General features: G+C 42.6%; 1 protein-coding gene across 1 annotated transcript in view; it reads left to right on the top strand.

The window, feature by feature from the left end:
* The window catches only part of nampt2 (nicotinamide phosphoribosyltransferase 2), a 31,809-nt gene extending 14,437 nt beyond the window's left edge, over positions 1-17,372 (top strand). Inside the window, exons 6-11 of the mRNA XM_071372631.1 lie at positions 583-713; positions 4,639-4,864; positions 11,749-11,868; positions 11,965-12,105; positions 15,579-15,704; positions 15,870-17,372. Of these exons, the coding sequence (XP_071228732.1) occupies positions 583-713; positions 4,639-4,864; positions 11,749-11,868; positions 11,965-12,105; positions 15,579-15,704; positions 15,870-16,043 (918 nt within the window). The 3' untranslated portion in view covers positions 16,044-17,372. The remainder of the gene's footprint in view (positions 1-582; positions 714-4,638; positions 4,865-11,748; positions 11,869-11,964; positions 12,106-15,578; positions 15,705-15,869) is intronic.
* Positions 17,373-25,259: the final 7,887 nt, after the last annotated feature.

Here is a 25,259-nt window from a genome sequence, read left to right as displayed (position 1 = left end):
ACAAAATTTTAACCAGTTTCTGTTCATTCTGGTTATAGTCACAGTAATGTTCCAATGAGACCTAAAGGCTCTGTCTCTCCTTTGAATACTACTGAACATAGTCAGCAATAATCTGCTACAATAAATATCTTCATAGTGGGAGGGACATCTCAAACTATACTGAACAAAAATATAATCACAATGCAACAATTTCAATGATTTTACTGAGTTACAGTTCACATAAGGAAAATCAGTCCATGGAAATAAATAAATTAGGCCCTAATCGATGGATTTTGCATGACTGGGCAGGGGCGCAGCCATGGGTGGGCATAGGTGTTTATATTTTTGTTCAGTATAGTTTGAGATGTCCCTCCCACTATGAAGATATTTCTTGTAGCAGATTATTTCTGACTATGTTCCTTAGTATTCAAAGGAGAGACAGAGCCTTTAGGTATCATTGGAGCATTACTGTGACTATACCCAGAATGAACAGAAACTGGTCAAAATGCTGGGGTTTTGGAGCAGACTTTTTCTTTCAATTGCACACTTCTGTCTGTGACAATTTGAAACAACTAATGATTTTCCCTCCTTTATCCCTATCAGTCTGCGGCGTTAGGCGGGGCGGCCCACCTGGTGAATTTCTGCAGTACAGACACTGTAGCAGGGCTACTGATGGCCCAGCGATACTACGGCTGCCCCATGGCAGGCTTCTCTATGCCTGCAGCAGAGCATAGGTAAGACTCATGCTCATGCTCACAAACAAGGCAATCAAACAATTTAAGTGCCAGTATAGAGACAAAGTAGAGTCGCAATTCAACAGCTCAGACACAAGAGGTATGTGGCAGCGTCTACAGTCAATCACGGATTACAAAAAGAAAACCAGCCCCGTTGCGGACCAGGATGTCTTGCTCCCAGACAGACTAAATCACTTTTTTGCTGGCTTTGAGGACAATACAGTGCCACTGACACAGCCCGCTACCAAAACCTGCGGGCTCTCCTTCACTGCAGCCGAGGTGAGTAAAACATTTAAACGTGTTAACCCTCGCAAGGCTGCAGGCCCAGACGGCATTCCCAGCCGCGTCCTCAGAGCATGCGCAGACCAGCTGGCTGGTGTGTTTACGGACATATTCAATCAATCCTTATCCCAGTCTGCTGTTCCCACATGCTTCAAGAGGGCCACCATTGTTCCTGTTCCCAAGAAAGCTAAGGTAACTGAGCTAAACGACTACCGCCCCGTAGCACTCACTTCCGTCATCATGAAGTGCTTTGAGAGACTAGTCAAGGACCATATCACCTCCACCCTACCTGACACCCTAGACCCACTCCAATTTGCTTACCGACCCAATAGGTCCACAGATGACGCAATCGCAACCACACTGCACACTGCCCTAACCCATCTGGACAAGAGGAATACCTATGTGAGAATGCTGTTCATCAACTACAGCTCAGCATTTAACACCATAGTACCATCCAAACTCGTCATCATGCTCGAGACCCTGGGTCTCAACCCCGCCCTGTGCAACTGGGTACTGGACTTCCTGACGGGCCGCCCCCAGGTGGTGAGGGTAGGTAACAACATCTCCACCCCGCTGATCCTCAACACTGGGGCCCCACAAGGGTGCGTACTGAGCCCTCTCTTGTACTACCTGTTCACCCACGACTGCATGGCCATGCACGCCTCCAACTCAATCATCAAGTTTGCGGACGACACTACAGTGGTAGGCTTGATTACCAACAACGACGAGACGGCCTACAGGGAGGAGGTAAGGGCCCTCAGAGTGTGGTGTCAGGAAAATAACCTCGCACTCAACGTCAACAAAACAAAGGAGATGATTGTGGACTTCAGGAAACAGCAGAGGGAGCACCCCCCTATCCACATCGACGGGACAGTAGTGGAGAGGGTAGTAAGTTTTAAGTTCCTCGGTGTACACATCACGGACAAACTGAATTGGTCCACCCACACAGACAGCGTTGTGAAGAAGGCGCAGCAGCGCCTCTTCAACCTCAGGAGGCTGAAGAAATTCGGCTTGTCACCAAAAGCACTCACAAACTTCTACAGATGCACAATCGAGAGCATCCTGTTGGGCTGTATCACCGCCTGGTACGGCAACTGCTCCGCCCACAACCGTAAGGCTCTCCAGAGGGTAGTGAGGTCTGCACAACGCATCACCGGGGGCAAACTACCTGCCCTCCAGGACACCTACACCACCCGATGTCACAGGAAGGCCATAAAGATCATACAGGACAACAACCACCCGAGCCACTGCCTGTTCACCCCGCTATCATCCAGAAGGCGAGGTCAGTACAGGTGCATCAAAGCAGGGACCGAGAGACTGAAAAACAGCTTCTATCTCAAGGCCATCAGACTGTTAAACAGCCACCACTAACATTTAGTGGCTGCTGCCAACATACTGACTCAACTCCAGCCACTTTAATAATGGGAATTGATGGAAATTTATGTAAAAATTTATCACTAGCCACTTTAAACAATGCCACTTAATACACTGCTCAAAAAAATAATTGGGACACTAAAATAACACATTCTAGATCTGAATGAATGAAATATTCTTATTAAATACTTTTTTCTTTACATAGTTGAATGTGCTGACAACAAAATCACACAAAAATTATCAATGGAAATCAAATTTATCAACCCATGGAGGTCTGGATTTGGAGTCACACTCAAAATTAAAGTGGAAAACCACACTACAGGCTGATCCAACTTTGATGTAATGTCCTTAAAACAAGTCAAAATGAGGCTCAGTAGTGTGTGTGGCCTCCACGTGCCTGTATGACCTCCCTACAACGCCTGGGCATGCTCTTGATGAGGTGGTGGATGGTCTCCTGAGGGATCTCCTCCCAGACCTGGACTAAAGCATCCGCCAACTCCTGGACAGTCTGTGGTGCAACGTGGCGTTGGTGGATGGAGCAAGACATGATGTCCCAGATGTGCTCAATTGGATTCAGGTCTGGGGAACGGGCGGGCCAGTCCATAGCATCAATGCCTTCCTCTTGCAGGAACTGCTGACACACTCCAGCCACATGAGGTCTAGCATTGTCTTGCATTAGGAGGAACCCAGGGCCAACCGCACCAGCATATGGTCTCACAAGGGGTCTGAGGATCTCATCTCGGTACCTAATGGCAGTCAGGCTACCTCTGGCGAGCACATGGAGGGCTGTCCGGCCCCCGAAAGAAATGACACCTCACACCATGACTGACCCACCGCCAAACCGGTCATGCTGGAGGATGTTGCAGGCAGCAGAACGTTCTCCACGGCGTCTCCAGACTCTGTCACGTCTGTCACATGTGCTCATTGTGAACCTGCTTTCATCTGTGAAGAGCACAGGGCGCCAGTGGCGAATTTGCCAATCTTGGTGTTCTCTGGCAAATGCCAAACGTCCTGCACGGTGTTGGGCTGTAAGCACAACCCCCACCTGTGGACGTCGGGCCCTCATACCACCCTCATGGAGTCTGTTTCTGACCGTTTGAGCAGACACATGCACATTTGTGGCCTGCTGGAGGTCATTTTGCAGGGCTCTGGCAGTGCTCCTCCTGCTGCTGGGTTGTTGCCCTCCTACGGCCTCCTCCACGTCTCCTGATGTACTGGCCTGTCTCCTGGTAGCGCCTCCATGCTCTGGACACTACGCTGACAGACACAGCAAACCTTCTTGCCACAGCACGCATTGATGTGCCATTCTGGATGAGCTGCACTACCTGAGCCACTTGTGTGGGTTGTAGACTCCGTCTCATGCTACCACTAGAGTGAAAGCACCGCCAGCATTCAAAAGTGACCAAAACATCAGCCAGGAAGCATAGGAACTGAGAAGTGGTCTGTGGTCACCACCTGCAGAACCACTCCTTTATTGGGGGTGTCTTGCTAATTGCCTATAATTTCCACCTGTTGTCTATTCCATTTGCACAACAGCATGTGAAATTTATTGTCAATCAGTGTTGCTTCCTAAATGGACAGTTTGATTTCACAGAAGTGTGATTGACTTGGAGTTACATTGTGTTGTTTAAGTGTTCCCTTTTATTTTTTAGAGCAGTGTATAATGTTTACATACCCTACATTACTCATCGTATATGTATATACTGTACTCTATATCATCTACTGCATCTTGCCATCTTTATGTAATACATGTATCACTAGCCACTTTAATCTATGCCACTTTATGTTTACATACCCTACATTACTCATCTCATATGTGTATGTATATACTGTACTCTACCATCTACTGCATCTTGCCTATGCCGTTCTGTACCATCACTCATTCATATATCTTTATGTACATATTCTTTATCCCTTTACACTTGTGTGTATAAGGTAGTAGTTGTGGAATTGTTAGGTTAGATTACTCATTGGTTATTACTGCATTGTCGGAACTAGAAGCACAAGCATTTCGCTACACTCGCATTAACATCTGCTAACCATCTGTATGTGACAAATAACATTTGATTTGATTTGAAACACATACACACTCACGCTTTAACACACTCACTCATATATTCCCTTTCACATGTAGCATCACACATTTTGCTTTGTGGTTTTTGACTTGAACAGCAAACATGCAGCCCTAGGTGTAGGGATAAGAGGTTTTCAGTCCAGCAAGTCTACTGAAAATCTGTTTCTTAAAACCAATTTCATCTTCTCCCTGTAGTACGATCATCTCGTGGGGGCGGAGCAGGGAGAAGGAGGCCTTTGAGAGCATGCTGGACCAGTTCCCGACAGGGCCGGTGTCAGTGGTCAGTGACAGCTACGACATCTTCAAGGCTTGTAGACACATCTGGGGGGACAAGCTGAAGGAGCGCGTGATAGAGCGGAGCGAAGACTCCTGCTTGATCATCCGGCCTGACTCAGGAGACCCCGCAGAGACCCTCATCGAGGTGGGGGAACACACACCTACCTTCCTTTTGGGATCCCTCATAGTCAAGTATGATCTCGCTCCAAGTGTTACAGGTCTGGGTTGTGGTGTGGGTCTGGCTGGCCATACACACACACACGGTACATACAGTTGAAGTCGGAAGTTTACGTACACCTTAGCCAAATACATTTAAACTCAGTTTTTCACAATTCCTGACATTTCATTCTAGTAAAAAGTCCCTGTCTTAGTTCAGTTAGGATCACCACTTTATTTTAAGAATGTGAAATGTCAAAATAATAGTAGAAAGAATGATTTATTTCAGCTTTTATTTCTTTCATCACATTCCCACTGGGTAAGAAGTTTACATGCACTCAATTAGTATTTGGTAGCATTGCCTTTAAATTGTTTAACTTGGGTCAAACATTTCAGGTAGCCTCCTACACGCTTCCCACAATAAGTTGGGTGAATTTTGGCCCATTCCTCCTGACAGAGCTGGTGTAACTGAGTCAGGTTTGTAGGCCTCCTTGCTTGCACACGCTTTTTCAGTTCTGCCCACACATTTTCTATGGGATTGAGGTCAGGGCTTTGTGGTGGCCACTCCAATACCTTGACTTTGTTGTCCTTAAGCCATTTTGCCACAACTTTGGAAGTATGCTTGGGGTCATTGTCCATTTGGAAGACCCATCTACTAGGATTCATCTTTTGCATTGTTCAACAAAGTGCCTGAAAGAAATAACATGACGTTTGTTCACTTGAAGTGATTTACCTGAGAAAGTGGAACATGGGTTCCAAGCTTTAACTTCATGACTGATGTCTTGATGTTGCTTCAATATATCCACATAATGTTCCTTCCTCATGAGGCCATCTATTTTGTGAAGTGCACCAGTCCCTCCTGCAGCAAAGCACCCCCACAACATGATGCTGCCACCCCCGTGCTTCACGGTTGAGATGGTGTTCTTCGGCTGCCAAGCATCCCCCTTTTTACTCCAAACATAATGATGGTCGTTATGGCCAAACAGTTCTATTTTTGTTTCATCAGATCAGAGGACATTTCTACAAAGAGTACGATCTCTGTCCCCATGTGCTGTTTCAAACCATAGTCTGGCTTTTTTATGGCGGTTTGGGGCAGTGGCTTCCTTGCTGAGCGGCCTTTCAGGTTATGTCTATATAGGACTCGTTTTACTGTGGATATAGATACTTTTGTTACCGTTTCCTCCAGCATCTTCACAAGGTCCTTTGTTGTTGTTCTGGGATTGATTTGCACTTTTCGCACCAAAGTACGTTCATCTCTAGGAGACAGAACGCGTCTTCTTCCTGAGCGTTATGACCGCTGCGTGGTCCTGTTGTGTTTATACTTGCGTACTATTGTTTGTACAGATGAACGTGGTACCTTCAGGCATTTGGAAATTGCTCCCAAGGATGAACCAGACTTGTGGAGGTCTACAAATCTTTTTCTGAGGTCTTGGCTGATTTCTTTTGATTTTCCCATGACGTCAAGCAAAGAGGCACTGATTTCGAAGGTAGGCTTTGAAATACATTTTTATTTATTTTATTTATTTCACCTTTATTTAACCAGGTAGGCAAATTGAGAACACGTTCTCATTTACAATTGCGACCTGTCCAAGATAAAGCAAAGCAGTTCGACACATACAACAACACATAGTTACACATGGAGTAAAACAAACATACAGTCAATAATACAGTGAAAAATAAGTCTATATACAATGTGAGCAAGTGAGGTGAGATAAGGGAGGTGAAGGCAAACAAAATATATATATAAATAAATAAAAATATAAAAAGGCCATGGTGGCGAAGTAAATGCAATATAGCAAGTAAAAAATAAAAATAAACACTGGAATGGTTGGTTTGCAGTGGAAGAAAGTGTAAAGTAGAGATAGAAATAATGGGGTGCAAAGGAGCAAAATAAATAAATACAGTAGGTAAAGAGGTAGTTGTTTGGGTTAAATTATAGATGGGCTATGTACAGGTGCAGTAATCTATGAGCTGCTCTGACAGCTGGTGCTTAAAGCTAGTGAGGGAGATAAGTGTTTCCAGTTTCAGAGATTTTTGTAGTTCGTTCCAGTCATTGGCAGCAGAGAACTGGAAGGAGAGGCGGCCAAAGGAAGAATTGGTTTTGGGGGTGACCAGAGATATATACCTGCTGGAGCGCGTGCTACAGGTAGGTGCTGCTATGGTGACCAGCGAGCTGAGATAAGGGGGGACTTTACCTAGCAGGGTCTTGTAGATGACCTGGAGCCAGTGGGTTTGGCGACGAGTATGAAGCGAGGGCCAGCCAACGAGAGTGTACAGGTCGCAGTGGTGGGTAGTATATGGGGCTTTGGTGACAAAACGGATGGCACTGTGATAGAGGATTGGTAGGATTGTCAGTTTTACAAGGGTATGTTTGGCAGCATGAGTGAAGGATGCTTTGTTGCGGAATAGGAAGCCAATTCTAGATTTAACTTTGGATTGGAGATGTTTGATGTGAGTCTGGAAGGAGAGTTTACAGTCTAACCAGACACCTAGGTATTTGTAGTTGTCCACATATTCTAAGTCAGAGCCGAGTAGTGATGTTGGACAGGCGGGCAGGTGCAGGCAGCGATCGGTTGAAGAGCATGCATTTAGTTTTACTTGTATTTAAGAGCAATTGGAGGCCACGGAAGGAGAGTTGTATGGCATTGAAGCTCGCCTGGAGGGTTGTTAACACAGTGTCAAAAGAAGGGCCAGAAGTATACAGAATAGTGTCGTCTGCGTAGAGGTGGATCAGAGAATCACCAGCAGCAAGAGCGACATCATTGATGTATACAGAGAAGAGAGTCGGTCCAAGAATTGAACCCTGTGGCACCCCCATAGAGACTGCCAGAGGCCCGGACAACAGACCCTCCAATTTGACACACTGAACTCGATCAGAGAAGTATTTGGTGAACCAGGCGAGGCAATCATTAGAGAAACCAAGGCTGTCGAGTCTGCCGATGAGGATGTGGTGATTGACAGAGTCAAAAGCCTTGGCCAGGTCACTGAATACGGCTGCACAGTATTGTTTCCTATCGATGGCGGTTAAGATATCGTTTATGACCTTGAGCGTGGCTGAGGTGCACCCATGACCAGCTCTGAAACCAGATTGCATAGCGGAGAAGGTATGGTGGGATTCGAAATGGTCGGTAATCTGTTTGTTGACTTGGCTTTCGAAGACCTTAGAAAGGCAGGGTAGGATAGATATAGGTCTGTAGCTGTTAGGGTCAAGAGTGTGTCCCCCTCTTTGAAGAGGGGGATAACCGCAGCTGCTTTCCAATCTTTGGGAATCTCAGACGACACGAAAGAGAGGTTGAAAAGGCTAGTAATAGGGGTGGCAACAAATTCAGCAGATAGTTTTAGAAAGAAAGGGTCCAGATTATCTAGCCCGGCTGATTTGTAAGGGTCCAGATTTTGCAGCTCTTTCAGAACATCAGCTGACTGTATTTGGGAGAAAGAGAAATGGGGAAGGCTTGGGCGAGTAGCAGAGGGGAGGGCAGTGCTGTTGACCGGGGTAGGGGTAGCCAGGTGGAAAGCATGGCCAGCCGTAGAAAAATGCTTATTGAAATTCTCAATTATAGTGGATTTGTCGGTGGTGACAGTGTTTCCTATCTTCAGTGCAGTTGGAAGCTGGGAGGAGGTGTTCTTATTCTCCATGGACTTTACAGTGTCCCAGAACTTTTTTGAATTTGTGTTGCAGGAAGCAAATTTCTGCTTGAAAAAGCTAGCCTTGGCTTTTCTAACTGCCTGTGTATATTGGTTTCTAGCTTCCCTGAAAAGTTGCATATCACGGGGGCTGTTCGATGCCAATGCAGAACGCCATAGGATGTTTTTCTGTTGGTTAAGGGCAGTCAGGTCAGGAGAGAACCAAGGGCTATATCTGTTCCTGGTTCTAAATTTCTTGAATGGGGCATGCTTATTCAAGATGGTGAGGAAGGCATTTAAAAAAAATATCCAGGCATCCTCTACTGACGGGATGAGATCAATATCCTTCCAGGATACCTCGGCCAGGTCGATTAGAAAGGCCTGCTCGCTGAAGTGTTTCAGGGAGCGTTTGACAGTGATGAGTGGAGGTCGTTTGACCGCTGACCCATTACGGATGCAGGCAATGAGGCAGTGATCGCTGAGATCTTGGTTGAAAACAGCAGAGGTGTATTTGGAGGGCAAGTTGGTTAGGATGATATCTATGAGGGTACCCGTGTTTACGGAATTGGGGTGGTACCTGGTAGGTTCATTGATAATTTGTGTGAGATTGAGGGCATCAAGCTTAGATTGTAGGACGGCTGGGGTGTTAAGCATGTTCAAATTTAGGTCGCCTAGCAGCACGAGCTCTGAAGATAGATGGGGGGCAATCAGTTCACATATGGTGTCCAGAGCACAGCTGGGGGCAGAGGGTGGGCTATAGCAGGCGGCAACGGTGAGAGACTTGTTTTTAGAGAGGTGGATTTTTAAAAGTAGAAGTTCAAATTGTTTGGGAACAGACCTGGATAGTAAAACAGAACTCTGCAGGCAATCTTTGCAGTAGATTGCAACACCGCCCCCTTTGGCTGTTCTATCTTGTCTGAAAATCTTGTAGTTGGGGATGAAAATGTCAGAATTTTTGGTGGTCTTTCTAAGCCAGGATTCAGACACGGCTAAAACATCCGGGTTGGCAGAGTGTGCTAAAGCAGTGAACAAAACAAACTTAGGGAGGAGGCTTCTAATGTTAACATGCATGAAACCAAGGCTATTACGGTTACAGAAGTCATCAAAAGAGAGCGCCTGGGGAATAGGAGTGGAGCTAGGTACTGCAGGGCCTGGATTCACCTCTACATCACCAGAGGAGGAGTAGGATAAGGGTACGGCTAAAAGCTATGAGAATTGGTCGTCTAGAACAGAGAGTAAAAGGACGTTTCTGGGGGCGATAAAATAGCTTCAAGGAATAATGTACAGACAAAGGTATGGTAGGATGTGAATACAGTGGAGGTAAACCTAGGTATTGAGTGATGATGAGAGAGATATTGTCTCTAGAAACATCATTGAAACCAGGTGATGTCATCGCATATGTGGGTGGTGGAACTGAAAGGTTGGATATGGTATAGTGAGCAGGGCTAGAGGCTCTACAGTGAAATAAGCCAATAAACACTAACCAGAACAGCAATGGACAAGGCATATTTACATTAAGGAGAGGCATGCTTAATCGAGTGATCAATAAGGGTCCAGTGAGTAGAGGTTGGTTGGGGTCACGGCGATCCAGACAGCTGGCCGGGTAGATGGCTATCGGTAGCAAGATAGCATAGGATGGAGGTCTATTTTTAGACACCTCGTGCGTTTCCGTCGGTAGATTAGTGGGGTTCCGTGGGGTAGAGGGGATCAATCCAATTGGCAAAATAGATATAGTGACCCAAGAAAAAGAAAGAAATTGTCCGATATACTTATTCAGATAGCAGCCGATAAGACAGCTAACGATTAGCGGGCCCCAGATGAGCGTTCAGGTAACGTCGCGACGGAGGTGCCAGTTGGATAACTCCCTCGGGCAGATAACGTCGGCAGTCAGTCGTGAAGGCCCGGTGGGGCTCCGTATCTGCAGCAAAAAAAAAAAAAAACGGGTCCGGATAGGTGACTGTAGCCCAGGAATGGCTGATGGAACTCCTCAGCTGGCTAGCTCCGGAATGATTTAAGTTTGCTCCGGGATCGACGTAAGCCAATAGTCACACGGTTTGCAGCTAGCTAGCTGCGAAATCAAGGTGCAAATGTCCAGAGCCTGCGGCTGAAATCCGGGGAAACTGAGAGAGAAAAAAAGGCCCGGTATGCTCCGGTCCGAGTCGCGTTGCACAAAAGTGCCGGTAGATTATCGAGCTAAAGGAATAGCTGATGACCACAAAACGTGGGCAGCTGAAACACCAACGCTAGCCAGCAAACCGGCTAACTTCTGGGCAGCTTCAGATTAGCTTCTGGCTAGCTTTCGGCTAGCTATTGGTTAGCTTTCTGGCTAGCTTCTGATTAGCCCCTGGCTAGCTTCCACTGTGGATTTTCAGATTTGAGGTAAATAATACTTTTTTTTGTAATTGGTGAGGCGGGTTGCAGGAAAGCTTTTGCAGGAAAGCTTTTGTAGTTGAGTTCTTGGATAATAAAATATATAAAAGATATGCGAAGAAAGGTGTAAATATATATATATATACAGGACACGACAATACGAGGACAGAAATGACGTCTGAACTGCTAAGCCATCTTGGAACAAAAAGACATCCACAGGTAGACCTCAAATTATGTCAATTAGCCTATCAGAAGCTTCTAAAGCCATGATATAATTTTCTGGAATTTCCCAAGCTGTTTAAAGGCACAGTCAACTTAGTGTATGTAAACTTCTGACCCACTAGAATTGTGATACAGTGAAATAATCCATCTGTAAACAATTGTTTGAAAAATGACGCGTATCATGCACAAAGTAGATGTCCTAACCGACTTGCCAAAACTATAGTTTAACAAGAAATTTGTGGAATGGTTGAAAAACTAGTTTTAATGACTCCAACCTAAGTGTATGTAAACTTCTGACTTCAACTGTAGTTAATTTCCAGTTTCCATCCAAGTTCATCCAAGGTCTACTTCTCTTGACAATGGGTCTACTGCAAGGGATGTTTTTTGAAAAGAGCAGTTAGTTAAAAGTTGCTCTTGGCTGTTCTTTTATGTTTTATTGTTTCTAAGACAAACTTGCGTTCTTGTTCAGATTGGATTTCAGGTTACATAGTGTCACCCTTGGGACCTACATGCTTGGTGTGCTCTATACACTTAGCTCTTATTGATTACCTTTGAAATGTCACTCGTCTGTGTGGGGGTTTCAGTTGCCTATTATTGTCTCTTCGATTCAAGTTTCAAAGTTTGGATGCAGTACTTGACTACCTATTCCCTCCCCAGGTGATAAAGATTTTGGAGGAGTGCTTCGGTTGCTCTCTGAACTCTCAAGGCTTCAAGGTGCTGCCATCTTACCTGCGTATCATCCAGGGCGACGGCATTGATCTCAACTCAGTGGATGAGGTAAGAAAATAATTTAATCACACCACCCACAAACACCCCTCTGGATATACCCTTATTGCATGTACCACATTGTTTAACTGCTATCTCTCCCTGTAGATCCTGGAGAAGTTGAGTGACGAAGGCTGGAGTGCTGAGAACGTGTTCTTTGGCTGTGGGAGCGCCCTCCTTCAGAAGCTCAACAGAGACACACTCAACTGTGCCTTCAAATGCAGCTATGTGGAGACCAATGGGAAGGGGGTACGTTACTCACTTATTTACTTTCATACAGTGCCTTCAGAAAGTATTCATAACCCTTGACTTATTCTACATTTTGTTGTTACAGCCTGAATTTGCACATAATATTTTTTTTTATTCTTCAAGCTCTGTCAAGTTTGTTGTTGATCATTGCTAGACAGCCATTTTCAAGTCTTGCCATACAGTTTAACCTGTCTAGGACTGGCGGAACCCCTCGCCAACAGCCAATGAAATTGCAGGGCGCCAAATTCAATCAACAGAAATCTCATAATTCAATTTTCTCCAACATACAAGTATTAGACACCATTTTAAAGATATAATTCTCGTTAATCCAACCACAGTGTCCGATTTCAAAAAAGCTTTTCGGTGAAAGCAGGACATATCATAATGTTAGGTCAGCAACTAGTCACAGAAAGCATACAGCGATTTTCCAACCAAAGAGACGAGTCACAAAAAGCAGAAATATTGATAAAATGAATCACTAACCTTTGATATTCTTCATCAGATGACACTCCCGGGACAACATGTTACACAATACATGTATGTTTTGTTCGATCAAGTTCATATTTATATCCAAAAATATATATATATATATATACCTCAGTTTACATTTGGCTTTGCCTCCAAAACATCCCGTGAATTTGCACAGAGCCACATCAAATCACAGAAATACTCATAATAAACATTGATAAAAGATACAAGTGTTATTCACAGATTTAAAGATATACTTCTCTTTAATCCAACCGCTGTGTCAGATTTCAAAAAAACTTTACAGAAAAAGCAAACCATGCAATAATCTGAGTACGGCGCTCAGAGACCAACACATCCCAAGAAGATATCCACCATGTTGGAGTCAACATAAGTCAGAAATAGCATTATAAATATTCACTTACCTTTGATGATCTTCATCAGAATGCACTCCCAGGAATCCCAGTTCCACAATAAATGTTTGATTTGTTCCATAAAGTCCATCATTTATGTCCAAATTACTCCTTTTGGTTCGCGCGTTCAGTACACAATCTAAACTCACGACGCGCAGGCAGGTTCAGGCAAAAGTTCAGACAGTCATATTACAGTCCGTAGAAACATGACAAACGAAGTATAGAATCAATCTTTAGGATGTTTTAAAGGCAATTTAAGTCAAAACTGTAACTAGTCCACTCAGGAATGTCATCTTGGTAAGCAACTCTAGTGCATATTTGGCCTTGTGTTTTAGGTTATTGTCCTGCTGAAAGGTGAATTTGTCTCCCAATGTCTGTTGGAAAGCAGACGGAACCAGGTTTTCCTCTAGCATTTTGCCTGTGTTCCATTTTTATCCCAAAAAATTCCTTAGTCCTTGCCGATGACAAGCTTACCCTTAACATGATGCAGCCACCATACTTGAAAATATGAAGAGTGGTACTCAGTGATGTGTTGTGTTGGATTTGCTTTGTATTCAGGACAAAGCTCATTTATATAGTGCAGTTTTACTTTTGTGCCTTATTGCATGTTTTGAAATATTTTTAATCTGTGCAGGCTTCCTCCTTTTTTTGCCATATTAGCACTGGCATGAAATCAGTCAAAACACCCCAAAACAACACATAGTATCAAGAACAAGGTGAAACGAGCTGAAACAAGCCACTTATGATTCCCCACATGGTGGTTTCTTGTCATTGTTGCTAGCAATCTGGCCATCCAGAATCACAACACGCTGACTTCTGCCCCATGGAAGCGTGCACATTGTTTTAGTGACATTTTCAGCTAACCCATCTATTGGATACACCATCCAAAGTGTAATTAATAACTTCACCATGCTCAAAGGGATATTCAAGGTCTGTGTTTTTTTATTTTTACCCATCTACCAATAAGTACCCTGCTTTGGAAAACTTCCCCAGTAGCAGTGCGTGGGTAGAATCACTGAGCAAGTGAAGCCAGTAAAACATCCATATTACAACCAATGCTGTGAAAATTGCATTGTTTGCTCTATAAACCTATTTGTTCATATTCCACTGTGATATACAATAAGGCCGTGACAACAAAAAGACAAGTCACACAGTGGCAAAATAAATTCCACTACACGTACGTTTGTTTCATCACAAAACCGGAGAGCAACATCTGTCCACAAAGCAAATATTGCATGTAACAAACACTTATATGACCTGCAACATGGTCAAGCAAGTTAATGTTTTGGACAGTTTACTAAACAACTACTGATTTTAGAACCACGGCGTTACCTCAGGTCAGCACAAAGACCACAGGAGCACTGCCTCCTCTATTTCGACACCATTCCAACTTAAACATTTAAAAATCGTCACATTAACACATTAACTATATATGCTTAGTTTAATACACTGAAAACTAACTTCAAGGTAGCAAAAACAATTTAGTCCTAACAATGTTGCTAAATATCGTGTGTTGCGAGCGAAACATATCTTTTTTTTTACTCATCCTACTTGTAGACTTGTTGAACGCTGCACCAGGTCAACCCACAGTTGAGCTCAATGCTAATTATTTTAATTGTTTTATCAAGGGAGGCCAAATGCTTGTTGGCATCAATCAATCAAATGCTACGGCCACAACATGTCATACTCTTTTAGTCCAGACTGCATAAGATACATGGGCTACACATACTGAGACAGAGGTTTTCCCTCGCTCTGAATTTCTTCGGTGAGATTCAGCTACTTCCGAATTGACTGAAAATTATGAGAGAAAAAATAAGTCATTCAAATAAGCCTGGCTTCCCTTGGCGTCCATGAATACACGCCACTGAACCTTTGCGGTTGAATCGGTGTTTAAAATTCACTGCTCTACTGAGAGACCTTACAATTATATGTATGTGTGGGGTACAGAGATGAGGTAGTCATTTTGAAAAATCATGTTTAACACTATTATTGCACACAGTGTGAGTCCATGCAACTTATGTGACTTGTTAAGCACATTTTTTACTCCTGAACTTTAGGCTTGTCATAACAACAGGGTTGAACTATTTATTGACTCAAGACATTTCAGGATTGTATTAATTTGTAAACATTTCTAAAATCTACTTTGACATTATGGGGTATTGTGTGTAGGTCAGTGATGCAAAATCTCAATTTAATCTATTTTAATTTTGGGCTGTAACACAACAAAATGTGGAAAAGGTCAAGGGGTGTGAACACTGAAGTCACTAAGTGCTTGAATGAAGATGAAAAGCAGCCATTTTTACCGACTAAGCCTTTCATTTGATCTAATAACGAGGGCATTGAGACATTTTTGGGGAATCTAAAATGGCAAAATCTTTAATGGGTTATGAGGAATACCTCATATTTTGTAGTGATTGTGGAATGCTCAAAGGAAACCTGTCCTGGGAATCAGTCTTTTTTTGAGAATGAGCTGTCACAATTGATTTTCTGTGTTTACAAACAACCCACACGAATCAAAGAATTTAAGCCTTCAAAGGAGTTTGAACAAAGGTGATTTTAACATGTTTCCGTCTGGTGTGTTTGTGTTTTGTCTAGATGGATGTGTACAAGCAGCCTGTGACCGACCCGTCCAAGGGGTCAAAGAGAGGTCTTCTGTCGCTTAGGAGAAACTCTGATGGCTTCATTGAGACTGTGGAGCGAGGGATGGGCAAGCCAGAGGAGGTGAGGCCTTAAAAAGGGGAAGATGTTTCACCTTGGAGGAATAGAGCACACATGCTCACCTCTGTGTGATTACTGTGTCAACAGTTGTTTAAGTCTACATTTTCTAACACACATGTCTTTTTCGTAGTCTCATGTTTCACTGACTCTCTGGTGTGTCTTTCTCAGGACATGCTGGTGATTGTGTTTGAGAATGGCTCCATCGTGCAGGAGTACACTTTGGAGGAGATCCGGAAGAATGCTCGGCTCCAAGAAGACGATATCACCCCTTCCCAACACAACCAGGACGATCCCAAGAGCCTGGAGCTGCACCAGAAACACATCATGAACGGGGTGCATTAAGCAACCAATACACCCACCTGTAAAGCAATGCACTGACTGTCCATAAACTGGAGGCATAACATATAATGAACTGGGTTTCCTCATTGCCAGAAGGCCTACTACAGTTCACCATTAGAGTGCTCTGATTGTCAGGGAACATAAGAATGGTCTTATTGGAGCTGCACCATAAGCAAACTTTTTTTTAAATTTGTGATGCAGTAATCTTCAGCACTAGAGTCACATAATGGACTACTGATCATCAACCTAAATGTAATTCCTTGTTCAACACTTCAGCCCATTGGACCAATGACTGACCTGCTGTCTCGTGGTTTAGACCATGAGTCTTTATGTTGTACTTCTATGTTTGTCTGAAGAGCACATAATATGCATCACTATTTGTGTTATCAGGCAGCATATGAAGGATTCATCTGATTAAGCTCTTTAGCAGGCTTTGAAGAGCTGTTATTACTGTTCTATTTCACTAGAGGTAGAGTTTGTTTTAGAATTGACTGATCCTTGTTTTTAGTCTGTTAAGCAGAATTTTTGTAGTACATTAACTGATTCTGTTTGACATTTTTTAGCCATGATAGCAATGCTGCACTTTGCAGAATCGTAACTTAATTTTGAACTCCGACTTTTGTGTGTTGATGTCACTAGGACTGGTGTGCATGTGTTGTATACATGCAAATGTAGTTATGCACGTGGGTCTCAAATTGGGATTCTGTAAGAGAAATGTGATGGGGTTTTTGTTCTAATTGATTGATATAACAGTGTGCTATTTATGTTGACCACAAGCTTCCTAAGACTACATCAAAGACTATTGAAATGTATGGGCTCCAGACTTGTCTGACATCATACTTTTGTTCTCCTGCCTTTGGAACCATTGCCATTCGAATCAGTCATCTGGGTTTTTATTTTCCTTTCCATTTGAATCCCCATTCTCTGTACAAATTCAGCGTGAAATGAAGTTCTTTCTTTTGTGAATCGATTTGCTTCGGATGCCTTTAATTGTCTGTGATGTACATTAAATGCTGGTCTGTGTGACTGGTGCTGTCCCAGACTGCTCTTCAGTCTGGTGGAGACCCAAGTTAATTTAGACAATGCTGTGGTTTAGATCTTTTAGCCCTTTTCAGCACCATATTATCTAAAGCAACCTCTTTTTCTATATAAATTATATTGTTACTGTACATGAAGATTGATACTAATGGTATATTATTATTATTATTGTGTAAATACCTTAAGAAAAGTGTTCTGCTTTTAGTTAATTAAATGTGACAGCATTAGTTTGTTTTTTGAGTTTTACAAAATCTATATTGTATGACAAAAAATATATATGCTCTTGACTGAAAATGATTTAGTATTTTCTTCTGCCCTATGATATTGATCTTAAATAACACCAACCAAGTATTTCTCCAGTTTACTGATGTTTGTTCCTTAAGGTTTCCAAGACATGAATACTGGTAAATCATGTACAGTAATTACCTAACTGTAGTTATTTATTATTAGGAATGGTGCAGTAGTGGGCCGGATTCAAACCTACGCCAACACAGTGTAATGCCTCATGTCCACCAGATGCATTAAACTGTTTGCGTTCCAGCGGAAGTCATTCAATTTCAGTGGCGAGGCCCGTAACGCCTCGTTGGGGGTGCCGCACTAGGCTGCTGTGCATTCTGTGTATGGCATGCGTTCAATTTTTTTAACTCATGCGTTGCTTTACTGTGCGGTGGTACAAACGGATGTACACACAGACTCCAACTAGGTAGCTTTTAAGAGTTGAAAGCAAAGCACGTGGGTCAAGTATGGAAAATGCGGGCTAGACATCTGGCAAAATAAATATGCATAAGCATCTGGTGGACATTGGGCATGACTGTACAGTGAAGGCTGCAGCCCTAACCACTAGACCATCCCAGCCCACAAGCTATGATAATTTCAACAAGAGTAAAGGTCCATAACTGTAAGTGGTCTTCATTTAACACACGTGAACAAATCTGGTGTTCGATGGTAAGTGGTCCAAAATTGAACATGAGTGCTACTTGCTTAGCTATCAACTCTTGATTGGATATAAATAGAGGGGTGCCCTTTTGGTTAGCCCTATGACACTGCACAGCTGTCATAACAGGGGTCTCTAGAGAACTGGAGCCTAAAAAAAGCCTCTTCAGGAAAGGAGTGTGCAAGCTCACCAGGGAGCATTTTTCACCCCGAATAATGAAGGTATTTCTGTTACGTGAACACCGTTTTGATAGGGCATACAAGCTGTAATATTATCCAACCAATCATGATTATATAATTTGACTGTTGATCAAAGTAAATTGGTTTAATATGTTGATGCATGTGATGTGATGGTTAGGGAAAATGCCTCTGGTTTCCCAGCATTCAAAGCATTGTAACATCAATCATTAGAGAGTAGCTCTGGGAGTACCAGCATGTCTCCAATTTCAGCCAAAGGTTTTTAAGGAGTGTTTGTCATGCCTATGCCAGATTACTAAAGGTTGAACTGAAATAGAACATGACTGTGTGTTCAAAAGAGAGCCACTTGACTTGAATATGTATTAGGACAACTGGTGCCAACTTCAATTTTGCCCTTGCTAGACTTGTAGTTTCGTTTACTGCTTTCTCTCACAGTGATCAGGGGAAAGGGAACACACTGGATTTGGCCAAAGCCAACTTGACCTCAGTCCAGAGAAGTCCTACTTTTTATATTTGAGCTGACAACAGCCGTGTTTACTGAGCGCGAGACCAAGCTTTCTTAAACCCACAGAACAAACTGTACCACCTGCGGAGATCAATCCATTTATATACATGATTTGATGACAATGTAAGGATATGAACCCTGTCAGTCATTCTATTTGGACATACCAAGCATTCATCATACTTGCTTATGATTGATGCACTTTCATGCATTGGTTTTCCCTTCAAAACACATTTGTAGAGTGATAGATCAAAATGTGAATGCATAAAAAAATTGTACTGTGAAACAAATTCCCACACAACAGCCTTTGCTTTAAGGGAATGGTTGAGGTAATAACTGCCTCACTTTCAGTAGATGCCAGCATGTTGTGTGTGTGTGTTTACGTTGTGTGAATGAGCTCGCTGGAGAAGAACAGGTCAGGAGGAGGTCCATTGGTAGTTTTGTACAGATCCTTTCAGAGAGAGAATCCCAGAGCCTGTATTCAGCACACTGTCATTACAGTAAATATGAGTTACATCATATCCACAGGGAGATATTCATAGCGCTGGACCTGTGTGCTCTGTAGTGGCGAGAGAACCGCATCAAACCCATCCCCTGGTTTGTTCCACCAGCACAGACAGACCTTAAAGAAGAAGAATTTCCCATTTATTAAAACCATGTAGGCCTGTGTTTTTAAAGAAGTGTTGGTTCCCGGGAAAGACTACCTTTTTTTCACACAAAATTGTCCCATCTTAGCAATTGTTGCCAATGATAGACTTCAATCAGCATGCTCAATTCAGGTTACAGTAAGATTCCAGCTCAGCACGGTGAAACACTGTCTCTGCAGAATGGTGTGCAATACTATGACGAAGCCCATGTGGGTAGGACAGGCACATATTTGAGTTGACTTAAGAGGGACTTTGAGGAAAAATACATTATTGTCATGGAATCCTTTTCTACTGTTGGATAGTAGCTACTACACAACTTCTATGGTAGGTAATGAGAGGGCGCCCCTACTGGTCTGTTATTTCCAAGTCAAAATTACACTCCCTATTCCTTATCCTTCTATTCTGTCAGAAATGTACATACACATTTAATTATTCAATATTTGCCATATTTATAAGCACATTTTTGTCATTAAATAATTCATATTAAATGTACTCAAGTAAACCTATCCACCGTTGTGAAATGAAATGTACAGTAAGTGAGTGAGTGACATTGGACTACTTCTCTAGCTACCATCTTTATGTTTGAGGGATGAATTGAATTGATGATACCATAGCTCGCAATACCACCCAAATCTCCCTCTGTGATTCTCCTCAGTCAGTTATTTAACACAGTCTCTGTTCCCAGACTGAATAAGCAGTGTGTTGATGTGCATCCAGCTAACAGAACTGGCTATGTGAGGAGAAGATAGGGAGTACAGCTGATGAGAAAAATCACCCTTTAATTTGACTGGATGTGTTTGGCAGCCTGTCTCCAGGTTATCAGTGCTCTGGAGTCACAGGGTAGGCTCTATCTGGCCTCCCATCTCCTCATACCTGCAGAGTAGATAGAGGGTCTGGTCGTTGTATGTTTCCCAGCGCTAATTTCCGATGGAGATTTACTGCAGCAGATAACCACATCAAAAAAATATATAATAAAAATCATTGGAGTTAGGAAGGACGAGCCTCTCTGGCATCTGCAGTTGATCACTGGAAAACATCTAGTTGATTTATTTCTGAAGATTTAGTGATGTTTTTTACCCAATGATGTGGTTGAACAATGCATTAAGGTATACATAAAACGATGTGATAGCTGACATGCAGTTGTACACTGGCAGTAGGGTTCACCCAGGTGGCTTCATACCCCGTTTGGCATTGAGCCTACAAATGCATCTTGTCATGTGCAAAGCCATTTCCACATCATGGGTCCTTCAGGGTGCAGACCAGTGGTGGAAAAAGTACTCAACTGTCATACTTTAGTAAAAGTAAAGATACCTTAATAGAAAATGATGCAAGTAAAATTGAAAGTTACCCTTAAAATACTCCACGATTTAATAAAAAAATGTACGGACAGACAGAGGCACACTCCCACACTCAGACATAATTTACAAATGCTGTATTTATGTTTAGTGATTCTGCCAGATCAGAGGCAGTAGGGATGACAATGTGTTATATTGATAGGTCTGTGAATTGGACCATATTGCTGTCCTGCCCAAGCATTCGAAATGTAGCGGGTACTTTTTGGGTGTTATGGAAAATGTATGGGAGTAAAACGTACATAAGGAATGTAGTGGAGTAAAAGTTGCGAAAATTATAAATATTAAAGTACAGATACCCAAATATAGTACTTCAAAGTGTTTTACTTAAGTACTTTATGCCATTGGTGCACCATGGCTGGATGACAACTATATAGCCAGTTCAGTCCAGACATTAGCCTTGTACATTCCAAAATAGAAATTTGACATCAAAACAATTAAGAGGGCAGCAGAGAGTTTCCATGGTCATTTATAACTAAGGATTCAGAAGATTCTGCTCCTCCATTTGATGTCACACAAACAAAGCAAACAATCACTGAGCATCAAAACCCAGTGATCATTTCCCACTATAGAGCTTACATCTCTCCGACTCTGATGTAGACCCTGATGGAGGATGAAGAAATTCTCCCTGTCCCCGAGGGCCATCACAGTGTTATACAGGAGCACCATCGAGAGCATACTGTCGGGCTGCATCACAGCCTGGTACATCAACTTCACCACCACTGACCACAAGGCTCTACAGCGGGTGCTACGCTCAGCCGAACACACCATTGGGTGCACACTGGTGTCATAGGAAGGCCAAGAAGATTGATCATCAAGGACCTCAAGTCACCTGAGCCACAGCCTGTTCTCCCCACTTCCATCACTCAGACGGGGGCAGTATAGGCGCATCATGCCAAAAACTGACAGACTGGCCATTAGATTCTACCCCCAGACCATCAGGCTGCTGAATAGCCACCAACAAGCTACATGCTCCCCCACCCCCAACCCCCCAATGGACATTTATCATTGCTACAGTTGTAAATATGTATTTATTATTATTTTTATTATTGTTTCATTCACTTCTCTTTTTTTACCTGCACTATTGGAGCTCTGAGTTTAAGAATTGCACTGTACCCTGCAATTACATCTGCGACCCTGTGCATGTAACTAAGAAACTAATCTAATCTAATTTTTAGAATTTGAAAGTGAACATAGTCATGGCCCGAAGCTGAAAGCACATAATCAAATATTCTGTGACATGAAAAAGTTCATATTGTCAGGTAAAGAATAGTGTTAGGATAAATGCATTTTGTTAAATTACAAACAGTGCACCGGAAAACGTCTTCAAAGAGATAAGCATCCGATAATTGTCCGTCATTGTCACAACAATAGACCCATTCCGTCCCCACTGGATTAGTTGCTTAGCAACATGTGGGCTAAACCTGTTTTTCATAGAGTCGACTTCTCCCCGTGCCCTCAGAAGCATTCTACTGACAGATGTGGGAACAGCTCTGTCTATCAGAGGCACCTGGGTAAGCGATTCAGATTTTTTTACCTGACTGTTTTCACTGTATTTCAATCTGTGGCAAGAGCTCAAATGACGTGTGTAGGTCTACTCAGAGCCATATGGAAATGGCTGTGGGTCTACTGTAATATGTGTGTATGTGTTTGTGGCTGAATGCACATGTTTGTTTATGAGTATTTCATACATGTGTTACTGCATATCACCAATCTTAGTTTGAGGCCATCATCATAGACTGTGCTACAGCTCCCCCTCCTCTACCTCTCTCTCGTTCTCTGTCTGTCAGTGTTTTCCCTATCGTGCTAATGTTAATCCTGATTATGTACGCTGTTTTACTGGTGCAGAATAAGACCAGGGTTAATGCCATTTAACCAGACATATTTCCAAATGCCCGGCTTTTGTATCAGTGTCTAATCGTGTTTCATTTCTTTGTGTTTTTGCAGGCGCATGATGGTAGGTTTGACAACTAATTATGAAAAAAGTGATGGTGTCCAAATGACTGAGCCATGACATTTCACTGCAGAAAATAAGCTGAATCGCGTCAAGCCTGTCAAGAGGCCAAATACTGTATCTCCCATTCTTCCTATGAAGAAAAATGTAGTGAGACTGTTAAACAGCAAAGCACACACAGGTGTTCAGATACTGGTCCATCAAACACTACTATGTAGACCATGAACGCCTCAAGGCAATGCACAGAACTTTCTGAATACCTATGAAAAGAGAAGAGGAAAAACTATGGTTTCACACAGTAGAGAGGAGATGAAGGACATAGACAAGCAGAGAGACAATCAAATACATGCTCCTCTGATCTTCATCAAAATATACTATTGACCCCAAAGCTCACCATTGGAAACGATAGACAGACTATGCAATATTGTAAACATTGGACGTGCTCTGGGACACCTGCCAGTTGTACAGTTGCTGCTCTGAGAGTTCCATTGGTGTTTTCCTACAGTAGGAGGTGGATAAGTGACTGGCCTACTCTCTGCTATAATTCCTCCAATAAGTGCGATATGAAAGAGGCTTAAACAGAGGAGTAGAACAGTAATTGTTCCCAGTGTCACTGTGCTGTCCATCCACACCCAGAGAGCGCAACACTGCTCTGTGCTCCACCAGCTTAACTCAGCCTGCTCTGGAACTGTCTTTCATTACATCACTCACCCACACAGAGAGAGATCTGAAAAAATGTCATGACAAAGGCACACTTTCCCTTTTAAATTAACACTTTCTCCATTGGTCATTCGGGGTGTCTCTTGAAGAATTACAATGATAGCTAGGTAAGATATGATGACCTGCTTTAAAAATGTGAAGCATTGCATTCCTGAAAAAACGGTGGCATCAGTGTTGGTAGGTCTGCCATTTAAAGGTCCAATGCAGCCATTTTTATCTCAATATCTGGGTAACAATAAAGTACCGTACGATGATTGTTTTAAATTAAAATGGTCAAAAAGAAACACGAATTTTGCCAGGACTGTCTGGGAGTGGTCTGAAGGGGAGGGGAAAACCCGAAAACTAGCTGTTATTAGCAGAAAGGTTTGGAACTCTCTTTCTTATTGGTCTGTTATCTAATTTACCACCTGGTGATGTCACCAGGCAGGCCAAAACTCCATCCCACCAAAACAGACTGAAATTTCAGGTTTCAAACAGCTCTTACACTAAAAAGGCATTATCATAATTTTCACAATTTCACAGTATTATTCTAACCTCATAGCGTGGAAATATATATAAAACACCAATGTGTTGATTGCGGTGGGCAATGTTTGATTGCGGTGGACCTTTAAAAGTAGGCTACAGTTAATGACGAACTCCTAGTGTATGAGACGCTGTGTTGTATGGATCATGCTTCCACACCTTTGTTTTATTTAGGGAAAAACTTATGTTAACGGTTACTTTTCATGGGGAAAATGACCGTGGAACGTAAGGCCTTCTGCAGGGGTCTATAAAGGTAAGCAGCCCTGAATTTAGCACACCGTACAGTAAAACTGCCATCTAGTGTCTAGGAAACTCAACAGCAAGAGATCCTAATTCAGGGTCGAGGGAGATATCATTGACTGTTTCCTGTATATGATTTATATCATGCAGTTGTCTGAAGTAAGAAATATATAAAATAAGGACTTTCCACTATATGATGATGATGGAAGAGCAAAATCAAAGTACTCATCTCTTGTGGGCAGATTCTGCGAAGTTGACCAAATTACACAAGATTTTACTTCTGGGTTAACCGAGATTAGCACCTTACAGTTGTTCTTTTTTGTGTTTTTTTGCCTGTATGATGAACATAACAGTACTCCACAGTAGAGACTCAATGAATATGAATATAATACCTCTTGTCAGATCTCTAGATTATGGTTAAATCAATGAAAAATAATGGTTTCATGTCCCTGATGATACATGTGTTGCTGTATCAGGTGTGGTTATGGGGGCAGGACTGATTTGTTTTTCTCCAGTAGGCTACACGTGTTAAGGTACGCAGGTGTGAGTGCTGTGCTGTGGCTGGTCAGCACATGTGCTAAAACACACTTCTGGTCTATTGCCCTAGAGGAAGATGAGACTAAACTGAAGAGGACGTGACAAAACTGAACTAATGGATACTGTGTATTTTCTTATAATACTGCCTGCCCAAAACCAGAGAGGAACACACAACATAATCCTTCACTCTTAATACATTTACTTGACATAACTCCCTTTTAGGGATATTTTTGCTTTGCCATGGTCATCCCAGGATTATAACTGTACGTTTACAGACTCTTTCTTAGGCTGAAGAAAAACAATTTTAAGTCTGTATAATCCCCAGCTATTCAACTAAAGCCTCTGATATTTTTCCACCTTTTTTTGTGTGACCAGCAGGGGGCGTTATGACTGTAATGTCTTCTTGACAGTGGGTTAATTGAGACACTAACTATGGTTACAAAGACACCTCACACTGCCACTGGTCAAAGCTTTATATGATCAATTAGTTTAGCTTTTATGTTATTAACACTTTAATTGGAGATCTAATGCACTGGCTGCGTAGGCAAATGTTGATTAGAGACACAGAAGTGTAGA

Source organism: Salvelinus alpinus, chromosome 2 (genome assembly GCF_045679555.1).
Source record: "Salvelinus alpinus chromosome 2, SLU_Salpinus.1, whole genome shotgun sequence".
NCBI classification, from domain to species: Eukaryota; Metazoa; Chordata; class Actinopteri; order Salmoniformes; family Salmonidae; genus Salvelinus; species Salvelinus alpinus.
This window is presented reverse-complemented; position numbering and strand designations above follow the sequence as displayed.